This window comes from Rhinatrema bivittatum, chromosome 4 (assembly GCF_901001135.1).
Source record: "Rhinatrema bivittatum chromosome 4, aRhiBiv1.1, whole genome shotgun sequence".
Classification (NCBI taxonomy): domain Eukaryota; kingdom Metazoa; phylum Chordata; class Amphibia; order Gymnophiona; family Rhinatrematidae; genus Rhinatrema; species Rhinatrema bivittatum.
The window spans coordinates 413,149,770-413,165,421 of NC_042618.1; the positions used below are offsets into that span (position 1 = coordinate 413,149,770).

The 15,652-nt window shown below is 45.8% G+C and overlaps 1 protein-coding gene across 1 annotated transcript in view; it reads left to right on the forward strand.

Annotated features, from left to right (window-relative positions):
- QARS (glutaminyl-tRNA synthetase) overlaps positions 1–12,712 on the forward strand; it is a 220,450-nt gene extending 207,738 nt beyond the window's left edge. The window contains exons 22-24 of the mRNA XM_029601243.1: positions 101–167; positions 734–859; positions 11,950–12,712. Of these exons, the coding sequence (XP_029457103.1) occupies positions 101–167; positions 734–859; positions 11,950–12,000 (244 nt within the window). The 3' untranslated portion in view covers positions 12,001–12,712. The remainder of the gene's footprint in view (positions 1–100; positions 168–733; positions 860–11,949) is intronic.
- The last annotated feature ends 2,940 nt before the right edge of the window (positions 12,713–15,652 follow it).

A 15,652-nucleotide genomic window follows, 5' to 3' on the forward strand; every position in this document is an offset into this window, starting at 1 on the left:
ACACAATCTGTCAAGCCTGCTGTGGTTTGCATTACTAGACAGTGACTGTAAACAAGTTGGCTTGCTCAGATCCCCAGACATGAGTGTGTTTTCTTTTCAGGTTCTTACATAAAAACCCAGAGGATCCTTCAGATGTGCCTGGTGGATTCCTAAGTGACTTGAATCCTGTGAGTATTAACACAGGTGTACATATTGGAGATGGAAGAGGAAAACCCGACAACTTAGAGCAGAAACTATATGTAAGCCTGTTCCGATGCAAGGGAATTTGCATTCTTGGGACAGCTACCGAGAGGAGTGATGAAAAATAGGGATGGGAAAAAGGCTTAATTTAAAATAAACCAACATCCAAGCCTTTTTTATTTATTTATGTGTAGAAATGTATATGATCATCTGCCCAGAATGGAAGAGGCCCAAAAAGTGGAGATGATAAAACAGACTTGGATAAGTGATCTGCAAGCAGTTAGATTTGTAGTGTTGACAACTGAGCGATATTCTTAGCTAAGCCATGTAGTCTGAGACAACCAGGCAGACTGGATGGGCCAATTGGTCCTTATCTACCAGCAGGTGCTGTGTTGCTATGTGTGTTACTATGATATAACAACTCTGTTCATGGAAATTCATTTTTTAAAGGCCTGATGTAAAGAATTCTGTTTGAGACTTTTTTCACAGGTGACAGATATGGACCAAGTTAACATTATATTGCTGGTACTAACCATTTTTCTTTTTCTTGAAGGAATCTTTGCATGTGATAGAAGATGCTATGGTTGATCAGTCAGTAAAAAACACAAAAGTCTTTGATAAATTCCAGTTTGAGCGTCTTGGATATTTTTCTGTGGATCCTGATACTACTGAAAAAAAGGTCAGTTTTTTTTGTTTTAGTCTAAGAGGGTGTATTTTACAATGATCATAAATGAAAGGTCCCAATAAGATTTGAAAGAAAAAGTAGACTATCAGCAGAACAGGAGCAGAGAAGACAGCTGGAGCTGCCTTCTGCTCTGCATCACCTTTCTAAATCACCCTATTTACAAAAGGAAGCAGTGGCAGTAGAGGGCGTGACTGCTGCACAGACTAGAAGTATGTGCCAACTTGGTAGGGGCAAATTCTCCAATTGCCTATGCTCTGCCTGTGTGCAGGGGTGGGCCATGTGTGTGCCAGTGTTTTGCCACTAAGCCATGTGTGTGCCAGTGTATTGCCACTAAGCCTAAGCTCCAATGGCTGTGTCCTCTTTTCCCCCGAGCTGTGCACAACTTCAAAGGAAGGGAGGCAATTGCCTGGCTACAAGCCAAAGGGCAGCTGGGGGTATAAATCCACCCCTGGTGCAGGGTGGAATTTTGTTGCTAGCTTTACTCCAGAGAGCAATGCCGCGCACACATATAGAGCCACTCGGGGCTGGGCAGGTCTTAATCACAGTTTCCTAGTGTGTAGCCAGATGGACTCAGGACCAATGGGTTATATGCTCCCCTGCTAGGAAATGGAGACGGAATCAGGTTTCAGAGCTGACGTCACTCTAGATACACCCCTGCAGTGAATTCAGACCTTCAGTATCTCTCCATCTCATAGCAGATGTGGATTGCTGTACTTTTTGGAAGAAGAAATTCTACATTCTAAATTGAAAGAAAATTGAGCCCCACTCTCCTGCGGTGATACCTAAAGGTCCCTCTCCCAGTTGAGAATTCCTGAAGCGATTTCAGAAATCCCTCAGAGGTGTGCCTTTATCCAGTAGCCATTTCCTGGCGTGGACTTTGCTGCTTAAGCAGCTGAAAGGCAGTGAGTGCAGGAAGCCGAGCACGGAGTTGACTGCCAAAGCCCTCTCACCCGGCAGCCAGAGACCATCTCTGTACTCAGCCGGTAAGCGATGAGCCAGGTAAGTAAAAAAAAAACAAAAAACCTATACATATATATTTACCTATCCAGAGACAACTGGAAGGATCTCCAGTAGGTTTCCTCCGTGCTCTGTGCGGCGTGCCATGCCGACGTCATTCCCACTCTCATGGGGGGGGGGGGGGGGGGTAAGGGGAATTGGACCTCCGAGTGGGTTGAGCAGCCCCGGTGGGCTAGGCCCCACATTAGGCACTCCGTGTGGTCGCCCTCATTGGCACAGTCTTGCACACATTTCTGTGTTGTACGGCCCTATGTAGGACGTTGGTAGGCACAGTGCATCGACTGTGCGCGTAAAGTCAACGTGTACCTACACGCACAATATCGTAGGTACATAGAGGAAAAGCTGAATGCATGAACTGTGCATGTGCCTCGCTGCGCCCCATCTAGGCACTCTAAATTTGTGTGCATATAACTTCTTAAGCACAAGCCAGTTGGAACACACAGTTACAACAGTTAATGGCGCCAGCAACCAAGAAACCTAAGCACCTTGCTCTCTGTGCTACTTGTCGTATTAAAGCTTCTCAGCCTAACCTGAATTCCAACCTGTGTCAGCAGTCTGAGGAAGCCCAAGGAGAGTTGGCTTCCTCAGACTTTGCTAATCCCAGCTCCTTCCATTCAGATGATGAGTTAGCCACAGCCTTAGCTGGAAGTACCACAGATCTGAGTAACCCCAGAACTGGGTCATCCATGGGAGAGGGAAATTCAGCATCACCACTCCAGTACTTTCTGGACTAAGCATGGGACTCTGCTACCTTCTCTTGGATGGAATTTTTTTCCAGGGCCTTCAAGCCTTCATACAGGCGCAATCTGCTACATCACTGATTCCTGTCCGGGCGGAACCTCAACTGGTAAGCCCTCCCTCTCCAACTCCTATCGGCAGACCTCGAAGCATGCCTCGCCTCACCAAGGGGTAGCCCTGGCAGTGACATATGGAGGACACTGAGGAGGATCCAGATTCCTTGGAAGATGGGGAAATTCCCCCGGTTTTTGTTTGGGTTTTTTTCCATAGAGATGAATTGCCAGCCCTGGTTTCCCAGACCCTGAAGATGCTGGGAATTCCTGGGATGAACTCTGACTGAACCATTCTGATTTCCGTACAGAAAGCCTCTTGCTACTTTCCTGTACTTGGAAGCCATCCAGCAGGTGATTGACCTGGACTGGGGCGCCCAAGAAGCAAGTTTTAAAGGGGAGACGAGCGTTAGAAGCTCTATACTCACTGGATCCGGCAACAAGAGAGCGTTTGCATTTCCCTAAGGTGGATGCACTGTTCTGCGCATTCTCGAAGCAAACTATCCCAGTAGAGATAGGAGCAGCCTTGAAGGATGCTCATAATAGTCGGATGGAATCCATCTTTAAACAAGCCTTTGATGCAACAGCAATGACCTCACAGATTGCTTCTTGTTATACCCTAGAAGCCCTTTTATCTGATGCAGGCTCTGACCTAGTCCGTACCTCAGCCAGAAGAGAGGCCTCAGTGGTAGCGGCCACAAAACAGCTATGGTTGTGAAATTGGTCAGCAGACATGACCTCTAAGGCAAATCTCACAAAGATGCCCTTTAAGGGATCAGTCCTCTTCAGAAGTGAATTGGAAAAGCTGGCCAGTAAATGGGGTGAATCTCCAGTGCCCCAGCTACTGGAATATGAGAGCAGTTACAGCACCCCTCCCGCATGAGGGGTCAATCCAGGGGCTCCCAACACATTTGGCCCTACAGAAACTGGACATTTCAGAGGTCTTGGTCCACAGGGAGGTCTCAGTCCTTTGGAGTCGAAAGTCCAAGAAAGGGGCAGGCTCTGGTTTGGCCTGAACTCCCCAGTGAAGTTTTGCCAACCCATCCACAGAATGAGGAGATAGGGGGTCGACTATCTCTCTTCTACCAGCAGTGGGTCGCGATCACGTCGGACAAATGGGTACTGGATGTCATACAAGAAGGATATGCACTGGAGTTTTGCAGCACTCCTCATGACATGTTCATGATGTCGTCTTGCCACTCCCAGTACAAGAAGCAGGTAGTGGAATCTGCCTTGATAAGGCTCCTCAAATTGAGGGCTATAATTCCAGGACCTGCACCCCAGGAAAATAGGGGGCGTAATTCCATCTATTTCATTGTACCCAAGAAGGGAGGGTTCCTTTCATCCTATTCTGGACCTCAAGAATGTAAACAGACACCTGCGAGTAATTCATTTCCACATGGAAACTCTGCACTCTGTGATAATGGCCATATAAATGGGAGAGTTCTTAACCTCCTTGGACTTTTGAGGCCTACCTTCATATTCCAATCCGGAAAGAACATCAGTGTTTCCTATGCTTTGCGGTACTGGGCTGCCATTATCTGTTCCGGACGCTGCCCTTCAGCCTGGCCACTGCCCCCAGAACATTTTTCCAAGATTATGGTGGTCATAGCGGTGGCACTGAGGAAAGAGGGAATCCTGGTGCACCCATATTGGACGACTGGTTGATCCAGGCAAAGACAATGGAAGAGAGCCTCCGGGTGACCAGCAGGGTGTGACATCCATCCTTCAGGAGCTTGGTTGGGTCGTAAACATGGACAAAAGCAGTCTCAAGCCCTCTCAGTTCTTGGAATATCTGGGAGTCTGGATCGATACCAAGCAGGGCAAGGTCTTCCTCCCACCCTTGCAGATAAGGAAGTTGATATCCCAAGTGCATCGGTTGAAAAATGCGATACGCCACAAGGTGTAGAGCTATCTTCAGGTCCTCTGTTTGATGGCGGCAACTCTGGAGGTAGTACCGTGGGCAAGGGCACACATGCGGCCACTTCATCGCTCCCTGCAGTCAAGTTGGAACCCACTGTCTCAAGACTATTTGATTCACCTCCACCTACCGATGGAAGTATGTTCTTGGCTAGGAAGCTTTGCCAGGAAGCTCACCTGGGCAAGGGTGTAAGCCTGTCCCCGCCGAACTGGCTGGTCCTTACGACAGACACAAGCCTCCAAGGCTTGGGAGCTCACTGTCAGGAACTGACAGCCCAGAAGCGTTGGACCAAGGAACAGGCGCTCTGGTACATAAACTGCCTGGAAGCCCAGGCAGTGAGATTGGCATGTCTACAGTTCAGCCACATACTGCAGGGTCAGGCGGTTCGCGTAATGTCTGACAGTGCAACAATGATAGCCTACATCAACCACCAGGGTGGAAACAAGAGCCAGCAAGTGTCACTGGAGATAGATCTCCTTATGGAATGGGCAGAATTACTACTACAGATGATCTTGGCCTCCCACTATGCAGGAAAAGACAACGTCAGAGCAGACTTTCTAAGGGAGAGTCTGGATCTAGTAGACTGAGCATTGTCTGCCAAAGCCTTTCAGCTGGTGGTAGATCGCTGGGGCCTCCCGTCCATTGACCTGCTGGCTGCATCTCACAATTCAAAGGTTCCCCAATTTTTTCAGTCGCAGAAGAGATCAGTGGTCCCTGGGGATCGACGCTTTCATTCAGACCTGGCCAGAAGAGAACTTACTATACACCTTCCCTCAGTGGCACCTTCTCGAGGATCCAACTCTATTCTGTCTTATGGTTTGGCCCTTGAGAGGGCTCACCTGATGAAGCATGGATATTCGGTGGCAGTAATTACCACCTTGTTCCACACGCAGAAGTTCTCTACGTACTTAGCGTATGTGCGGGTCTGGAGAGTATTTGAGGCCTGGTGCGAGGAACGCGGTGTTGCACCTCCGGTCAAAATCACACTTGTTCTGGAATTTTTACAGGGCGCCTTGAATAAGGGGTTGGCCCTTAACTCCTTGAAGGTCCAGGTAGCGGCTCTCTCCTGTTTCAGGGGCGTTGTCGACTCATCCAGACATGGCACGTTTTCTGAAAGGGGTAAAACATCTTCGGCCACCCCTACAGTGGCTGGTTCCCTTGTGGAATCTTTTTTTTTTTAATTGAATTTTCACCATATATAATAGATACAATGTTCTCAGAATTAAAAGACAAACATAGAACGTCACATGCGGTGATGCGCTGATGCGGACGGGTTCCCTGTTGGCTCCGGGCACCGCGCTCTCAAAATCCACCGGCATCATCAATTAGAGTCAACAGATCTGATCGCAAACCAAGGGCTACAAGCGGCTTATGTCGATAGTCCACTATATACAGAGATCTCCCCAGCCGATGACGTCCCGCACCGGAAAAAAGAAAAAGGGAGAGTCGCCGATTCCAAAATGGCGGCGGCCACGCTTGAAGCTCTCATGGCTCCCGCGACTCCCCTCACAGTAGCGATCCTAAAGGAAACACTTGCGGAGGCACTAGATGAAAAGCTGGCTTCTATCTCATCACAGCTTTCAGAGGTAAAAGCAGCGATCGCCGAACTTCCTCCCCGTATAGAACAGCTAGAGGGGGGAGAGTGTCTGTAGCAGAGGATGACATCACAGCTGTGGCGGTACAAATCTCTGCACATGAAAAGGCCTTGAAAGACTGTCAGGACAAAATAGATGACCTGGAGAACAGGACTAGGAGGGCGAATCTGCGCTTTCTGGGCCTACCCAAGGGCATAAAGGATCGCAACCTGGGCGCTGTCTTGGAAAAATGGCTCCTTGACGCTGTGGGCCTGGAAACTTTGCAGGGCACGCTTTGCATAGAAAGAGCCCATCGGTTGGGCTCCAGGGGGATGGCGGACACACAGCCGCGTATAGCTATCACTAAAATACTTAACTGTAACCATAAACAACAGATATGGATGGCATATCGTAAAAAACCTGATATTACGTACCAGGGCCACAAAATTAGAATTACACAAGATTACTCTGCTAAAGTAACGCAGCAACGCCGGAAATTCTCTCCGATTTGTTCTCAACTGATTCAGAAACAACAAAAATTCGCTCTTCAGTTCCCTGCCACACTGAAAATATGGCGAGACGGGAAAGCTTTCATATTTCAGAGCCCTGAAGAAGCTCAAAAGTTTGTGACACAATAACAGACTTGATGGAGAACCGCATGTAAACCTGCTTTCTTCTACGTTAATCACAGCTATAGCGTTGGTAGTCTCTATCACGACAGGCCACCTATTTAGGAAAAGACCAAGCGGATAGGAGACCCAACTGGAGTGGGCATTCTGGAGTGAGGATTTCCATGGCTGACCTAAAACTGCATAATCTCACAGCTGGTCAGCAATAACTAGCGATGGATGCTCTTTGATCACCACATATTCAGGTTTTACTTTGTTGACTGTATCACAGGATTGGGTTTATTTTGCTCATGTTAAAGTTATTATAGAATATGCAAGGACAATAGACTCTTTCATGTTTGGGAGTGTGGTGCCTGACCACCCAATATTAGTGTGTGACCTTACTCTTTTCCAGATGAAGAGAGTTTTTGATGCTGTTTTGGGGGGTTTGTTTTTTCATTTGCATGGGAAGCGGGGATGTTCTAGGGAGGGGGAGGAGAGGGGTGGGGATCTGGGGAGGGTGGAGAGGGATGAATTGGATGGGTTTCTTTCAAAGTCATACAGTTGGTCCTGGGTATATTCTGAGGTGTTGGTCTCATTGGAGAATTGATTGTAGTTTCTCTTTGATGGTTCTACTGTATGTACCTATGGCATCTTTCGGATTCTCACGTGCCCCAACAGGCTGGGTGATATGTGGAATAACAGGCTGGGGAGTGCGGAAGGGGGGGGGGGGGGGTCTGGCTGGGAGCTTCCTCCTCTAAATGTAAAAGTAAGGGATATCCTGTCAAGATCTCCCTAGCGAGTAATGGCTAAATTAATTTCTTGGAACGTAAACGGATTGGGTACTCTGGTGAAACGAAAAAAAAATCCTGGCCCATTTAAAATATTTACATGCTGATGTGGCATGCATTCAAGAAACTCACTTGACAGACCTGGAAAGTCAAAAACTTAAACGGGAATGGGTGAGAACCTGTGTTTATGCAGCAGCTGCCCACCGAAAGGGGGGAGTGGCAATTTTGATTCATAAGTCCACAAATTTTAAAATTATGACCACTATCCCTGACCCTGAAGGGCGTTACATTATTTTAACAGGCGTATGGAACAACAAACAGGTCACAATATGCAACCTTTATGCGCCAAACACATATAACCATACATTTTTTACCCAACTGATACTAGCTGAACGGTTGAATGTTATGTTACCACGGTTGATATCTCCTCACCAAGCAGGATTTGTCCGTGGACTGAAACCAAATGTGAATATCATTAAGCTACTAACAGCCGTGACCATCTGCCAACACCAAAATATCCCTGCCTTGGCCATTGCACTAGATTCGGAAAAAACATTTTGACTGTGTAGCGTGGCCTTATCTTTTTTCGATCCTACAGAAATTTGGCATTAAAGGTGATTTCCTCCAATATATCTCACTGTTATATGACAATCCAACCTCGTGGATTTTAGTAAATAATTGTTTATCAGGGGAAGTTAAGATTCAAAGAGGTGTACGTCAAGGCTGCCCTCTATCCCCGTTACTCTATATCCTATACATAGATCCTCTCCTCCGGAAAATTGATGCCTGCAGGGGAATGAAAGGTTTTGGGGGACCCAATCACATTTTTAAGATTGCTGCTTACACAGATGACCTCTTGGTTTTTCTTACACAACCCGAGAGATCGCTCCCTGCCATTCTAGATATTCAACATCAATTTGGCCTCTTTGCAGGCCTTAAAATCAATTTTGATAAGTCTGAGGCTGTAGATATCACGGGAAAACTATACAGAACTTGGCCTGGAGTTTTCCCGCTCTGATGGGTATCAGATTGCCTTAAATACCTAGGCATTAGAATCCCAATCCAAGTAAGCAAGCTATACAGCACTAACATACAACCCCTCTTGCATCACACGATACTATCTCTGAGACGGTGGACATCCCTGCTGTTATCACTTATGGGCCGGGTACACCTATTTAAGATGGGACTATTGCCCAAGTGGCTATACTTATTACAGATGACCCCGATTTGGATAACAAAAAAAAGATCACCAGACCCTCCGTCAAGCACTCAGATCTTTTCTCTGGCGGGGAAAACGAGCCCGCTTACCCATGGACACACTAACTAGATCAGTAGAGAGGGGAGGACTGGGGTGCCCAGACTTAGGAGTGTATAGTCTAGCTTGTGGTTTGAGACACATAAAAGACTGGATCTTTGCAACCTCAACGATTACCCCGTATCACCATCTTTTAGAATGGTACGGAGTAGCATCTCTCAATCCCTTATTACAAATTGACGCTTCATTGCTCCCATCTCACATAAAACCTCAAGCGCTCCTTTACATGTGCCGGAAAGCCTGGCTTATGTTTTGTAGAAAAGGACGTGTAGAACAATGCTTGACTTCCCTGATTACCATCACTGCACATGGCTGATTCCCTCCAGCGAGAGAGAATAGCACATTCCATCGGTGGAACCAGGTGGGAATTGCCTTTATATTGGACCTATATGATGATCTATCTGGGGCTCTCCTCCCTTTTCATACTTTACAACAAAAATTTGCACTACCCTCCTCTGATTACTTTGCATACCTCCAAGTCACTCACTTTATAAGGGCTATGCAACCTCAACTGCGGGAAACTCCGGAGGTCCAAAACCTAGAGATATCATCTAATTGGGGAACAAAAATAAATCTCTCTTTACTATAAGGTGATACTAAACCTTGATGATGCACAGGTCTTGAATTTGGCATATAGGTGGACGACCTAGGCACTTTTTTCATTGACGTTTGCCAAATTTGAAACATGCTTTAAAGACTTACTGGCATATCAGAAAATGTTCTGTTGCGGGAAATCCAATACAAATTTCTTTGGCAATGCTATATTACTCCTCCCCGGGCCAAACAAATGAAAATTATGCATAGTGCCCTCTGTCCCAAATGTACAAAGGAAGACAGTAACTACTTCCACTGTTTTTGGGACTGAAACAATCTCCAGATATTGGCAGCAATTGAGCCATGCCTGTTCCATATACCTGCATAAGATATTACCTATTAACCCGAACCTCTGGCTATTTGGCTCGGATATACCGCCCCACCTGCACCTAACTCCTCATGAGGTTTTATTTCTAAAAAAAAAAAGCAGGTCTCGTGGGGAAACAGGTCATACTAGCGGATTGGTTGACTTCAACCAGGCCCAAATTCGACCATTGGTTTCGAAAGATGCTGAGCCTATGCTCCATGGAACATGTCCTTTCAACACCAGCTGCGCCAAAAAGATTGGTGGATACACCTTTGATATGGGCAGGGTTTATTAACCATCTTGCTCCTAGGGTCAGAATCACATGAGATTCCTGGAGCCCCGCAGCAGATATTGATCACCACTCGATGGGAGCTCCGGAAGATGCATGACCAACGATACTACTCATCTCACCTGGGATCAGCCGCATTACTCAACCAACACCAACCACTGACCTTTTATTGATTTCTACTTCACCATGAACAAAGAGAGGGAGGGAGGGGAATGGGTACAGGAATAACTCACAAAATGCCAAATGAAAATGTAACAGTTACTTGATTGCAGTTCTGTTTTATTGGTTCATTTGAATAAACATAATTTCAAAAAAAATAAATAAATAAGACAAACATGATAGAATTCTAGCAATTATTATAAAGATTTAACCATTCTGTTGACATTGTCCATACATTATAGGCAATTTTGGGAGACCAAGATGTAAATGAAGCAGTCATGCAAAGAAATAATATTCAAATTCACGTAAGCAGTATAGTTACCCCATACCTACTTATTTTATGCCTTTGTGGAATCTTAATCTAGTATTGGCATTTTTGGCAGGGCCCTCCTTTCAGCCTCTGCACAGTCTGTCCTTGAGCTTGTTAGCCCTGAAAATGGTGTTCCTGGTGGAGATATGCTCAGCTCTTCACATCTCTGAACTGCAGGTATTGTCGTGTCAGGAACTGTTCCTCCGATGACTCCTGGAGCATTACAACTTCATACCATTTCCTCCTTCTTACCCAGCTAGTCTTGAAGTTTCATTTGAATCAGTCCATTTTGTTGCCATCCCTAGATAGGCACAAGGACATGGATGAATACGCTTCTGCCATTTAAACATTAGTAGGCTTTTTGGTGTGGTATCTGGAAGTTTCAGAACCTGTGCGCAAATTGGACAGCTTGTTTGTTCTTCACAGTGGAATGAGACAGGGTGAACCAGCTTCGTGGGCCTCTGTAGCTCACTGGATGAAGGAGGTGGTCACAGGAGTCTTATGTAGAGGCAGGAAAACCATTACCTTTTCAGGTGAAAGCTCATTCCACTAGGGCTCAGGCAGTATCCTGGGTGGAAGCTAGACTGCTGTCTCCTGTCAACATCTGCCGAGCAGCGACATGGTCCTTCTTACACACCTTCTCCAGGTTCTATTGCCTGGACGTTCAGGCCCGAGAGGTCTCAACCCTTGCAAGGGCGGTGCTAACCAGATTGCGGGCAGCCTCCCGCCCCAATTGGGAGTAACTTTTGTACATCCCATTGTTCCTGAGTTCATCTGGCTACATACTAGGAAATGGAGAAATTACTTACCTGATAATTTCGTTTTCCTTAGTGTAGACAGATGGACTCAGCATCCCGCTCATGGCTGTCCAAGAACGGTGCCAAGGAATTGCCCATGAAATGAATATCTATTCCAAGAGGTTATGAGTAAGCTGTCGCCCAATCCCATAGATTAGGGCAACTATAATCTTGATGGCATTCAGCATTTGGTTGAGTACAGTTACAGTTGTTATTTTTAATCAAGTTTTTTTTCAATAGTATGTCCACAGGGCTTTTGAAGAGAATACTGAAGGGCTGAGGTCACTGCAGGGATGTATCTAGGGTGATGTCAGCTTTGAAACCTGACTCAGTCTCCATCTGCTAGCAGGGGAGCATATAACCTGTTGGTCTTGAGTCCATCTGTCTACACTAAGGAAAACAAAATTATCAGGTAAGTAATTTCTCCATTGAAGAATACCACTTGCATTTTACAAGCTTGCTAAGTGGTATTCTTGAGTGTTGCTAGTAAGTATTTGCCATTAATGAGTCCTTTACCACACATGAAGTTGGCTTTCCTTTGCAAATCGAATCATAGCTTGCAGCTTGGTTTTGTGAAATGCTCTACTAGTTGCCTTTTTCTCTTATTTCCACAGATCATATTCAACAGGACTGTGACCCTGAAGGAGGATCCTGGGAAGATGTGAAGATTTGTGCCAAATGGTTGCTGCTTGGCTAACTCCAGCCTTCTGAAAGAGTCCACTCAAAGTTGCTTTACCTATGCATGTTCTGACAGCGCTGGGGGAAAAAAGAGACAGGAACAAAGATCAAATGCCCAAAATGAAGATGCACACTTGCCTTAAAAGGTCTAATCATTGGTTGCTTTATATTTTCAACTTCAGATTAAAACAGAAATAAACTCAAACGCAAATCTTTCTTCTGAATTGAAACTTCATCTCTTTGCAATTTCATTGAAGTGGTTGACAGAGCTTCACTTCAGTCCCTTGACTGCTTCTTTGCACTTCTCAGGGGATAATGAGTCTGGAGGATCAACCATATAATGCTCATATGCAATCCAAAACAGAAGGACTTTTCACAGTACCTATATGGCATAAACTGAGAACAATCCTCTGGCCAGTTTTGCTGCTTCCTTGTACTGTATAAAGTGACTTGCTTTCAAGCTGCACTGTATAGAATGGTTTAACAGATTCTTGTTTAAATGGGCTGCACTCTCTTTAGCTACGTGTTTTGGGAAAAAAAAATATTTAGAGCACAGGATTTATGCCTGATCTGATTCATATCCTCTGGAAGCTACTTCCTCATACAAATTTGTCCTGCTTGTGCACTGGGTTTTGTATATTTCTATGAGGTACAAAATAATTTCTTGGCCATCCTATTAAAGCACTTCTCTAAATCACATACAGTTTTATGTTGGAAGTTATTTTTCTGTGAACAGGGACCTATTGTAATACTGTATCACTGCCTGCTATTCAAAGAGTGTCAAGTAATAAGCCAACTGGCACACTAGAGGAGAATAAGGAAACCAGGTCCTAAGCATATTTGCTATAGTGTCTGATTACCTGTCTGTGTGCTCTTTGGAGCCTGCCGCCTCCTTCTGCATTTCTCTGGGGGGGTTTTTTTTTTAACGAAAATGCCATGCACTAGTCTGTCTACAACTCTGCCATGACAATGGAGACAAATGGTGAGCTACGGTGTCCTGAGGAGCTACACTAATAATAAAAAGAAAGTGAGGTTCCTGTTCTTACCCCAGATCAGTCCAGACAAGTGGGTTCTGCATCCTTACCAGCAGATGGAGGCAGAGAATAAAAACGTTTCTGGCACTGCTACATAAGTGTGTGCCACCTGCAGTCCCTTAGTATTTGTCTGTCTCCTGCAGATGGTAGAGGTGCAAACCTGCAGTTTGGAGAATAAAAAAAAAAAAAACAAAAACCCAAAAAATCAGGATTGTCCTGTGGACTCCGAGGTGTTAGGCAGCTTAATTAGCAAGTAAGAACTAATTATCTTTTAGTGAGTGTATATGCAGCACTCTGTAATACACAGCAAGGCCAGCTTAGGAGGACACATTGGGAAATTGGAGTCGTTGGCACATGACAGACAAATTGAGGGCAGGATCGATGATGTCTTAAGTTCTCTGGCTCTGAAAGAAGGATTCAGTGGGCTTTCACATTCCTTATGGACTGCTTATATAGCAGTGCAGCAGTTAACCAAGGAGATCATCTAATTAGCATAATAAATGATGGCAGAGATGCCAAAATGGCCCAGCCTTTCTGCCTGGTAAAGATTCATCATCTATTTTTGGTAGATGTGCATACAAACTTCCCAGATACAACCCAATGCCACCTTCGCTCCCCCACCCCACTTGGATCTTCCATCTGATCTCTCAATCCTCCTCTGTCTGTTCCAAGACAGTACAATCGTGGGAAGATAGATGGACTTAAATGAAGTGACTCAATGTTTTATGAGCTTTGCACAAACTAATTTTTCAGGGGGATTTCTCATCTCTGGAGAATCAAAGGTGGTTCTGTTTACAATGAGATTAATGGAGACAAAACCAAAACACTCCATATGATCCGAGGCTCTGGGTGAAAGCTGTAAAGAATTAGTCTATTTTGTCCATTTGATATTTTCTCTTAACCATATAAACTCAATATCTCAGTTTCAAGAAGTGCATTGATTCACATAACTATGGCTATCTGTTCATGGTTCAGTTCCACCTAATGTGCAGAAATTGGGCATTTTTATTCCATGTCATGGAGAATGGAAATGTGTGAGTAAGAAACAAGTATCATTTACTGGATACTGCAGTTTTTCCATTTTCTAATACAACCTCAAATTCCCTCATAAGTTGCCTCAGCCTTTACTGTTGCTGCTGGTAACCAGAGGTTATCCCAGAACAAGCAGGATGCTAGTCCTCACATACAGGTGACATCAGTATGGAGCCCTATGTACGGAAAAACTTCTTTCAAAGTTTCTATGAAACTTTTGACTGGCACCAGAGTGCCTACTGAGCATGCCCAGCATGCCATGATATTCCCTGCCACAGGGGTCTCCCTTCAGTCTTCTTTTTTCCATGGAGCCGTTAGCCTTGCGGTTACTAGGAGTCCTGTGGAGAATTCTCCACAACTTTAAACTTTAAAAAGGTTTGGAAAAACTTCAGCCGCAAGGGTCTCCCTTTTAGTATACCATTGCGGTAAGTTTTTTCCTTATTTGTTTCTATGTTTCGTGGTCTGTGCCGTTCTTTTTGACCGCTTTTTTCCTGGTCATCGGTCGTCGACGGCTGTCCGACCTCAGAATGGCTTCAGGATTCAAAAAGTGCCCTAAGTGCACCAGAAATATGTCTGTTACAGACCCCCACCAAGACTGTGTTCTTTGCCTTGGTGAGAACCACGATGTTAGGGCCTGCCCCTTATGTGCCGCCATGACATCGAAGGGACGTCGACTCCGGATGGAGAAGATGGAACAGCTGTTCAAAATTCAGCTTTTACCTGCAGCATCATCCTCAACGCAATCGTGTCTGGCTGGATAGATTCGTAAGGTGGTGTTAAAGAAGCGAGTCCCAGGTGAGTCGGGAGATGCTTTTCTTTCCTCCCCCTCTCCATCGTCAAGGGCATTGACATCGGGAAGCAAGAAGGCAAAAGAAAAAGAAAAACATCGCTATCTGCATCGAAGGCCGCACACGTCGACCACCGACCCGATACCCGTGGTGCCATCGGAGACTGAATCGACTGCTAAGAAACCTCGGTTGGACGTACAGGCTCCGGAACCATCTATTCCAAGGCGATCCCCGCCGATACCGATGCAGGGAACCGTACCTTCTCAGGGCTCTGAAGAGGTACCGGCATCGCCACTACCGCCTCCACCCATGGCTGCTCTGATCTCACCAGCCATGCGGGCAGAACTTGATGTTTACATACATCAAGCGGTACGGGACGCATGCCTCGAAGCGATACCGAGGCCACAACCTTCGACACCAGCGATGCCATCGACGCTGATTCCGGTACCGATGGATATTCCGTCCTCGGATACCGATGTCACCAGCCATTCCGGCACCGATGCCGTCTACGCCGATTCCACCGGCAGTACCGATGAAACCATCTATGCCAATTCCAGAGGTCTCTATTCTTCAGCCTCTGATGGAGAAGTTGGACACCCTAATCCAAGCTGTAGCCAAGAAGCCACAAGATATGGATGAGGGTTCCATGCCAGAACCAATACCAGGTCCTTCTGGCATTGTACCACCTCGGAGACCACAATCTCCAGGATTTCCTTCCATTCCATCGATGTCTGTCTTTTAGACCATCAGGTCATCCAAGAGACACTGCAACTGATTCTGACTCA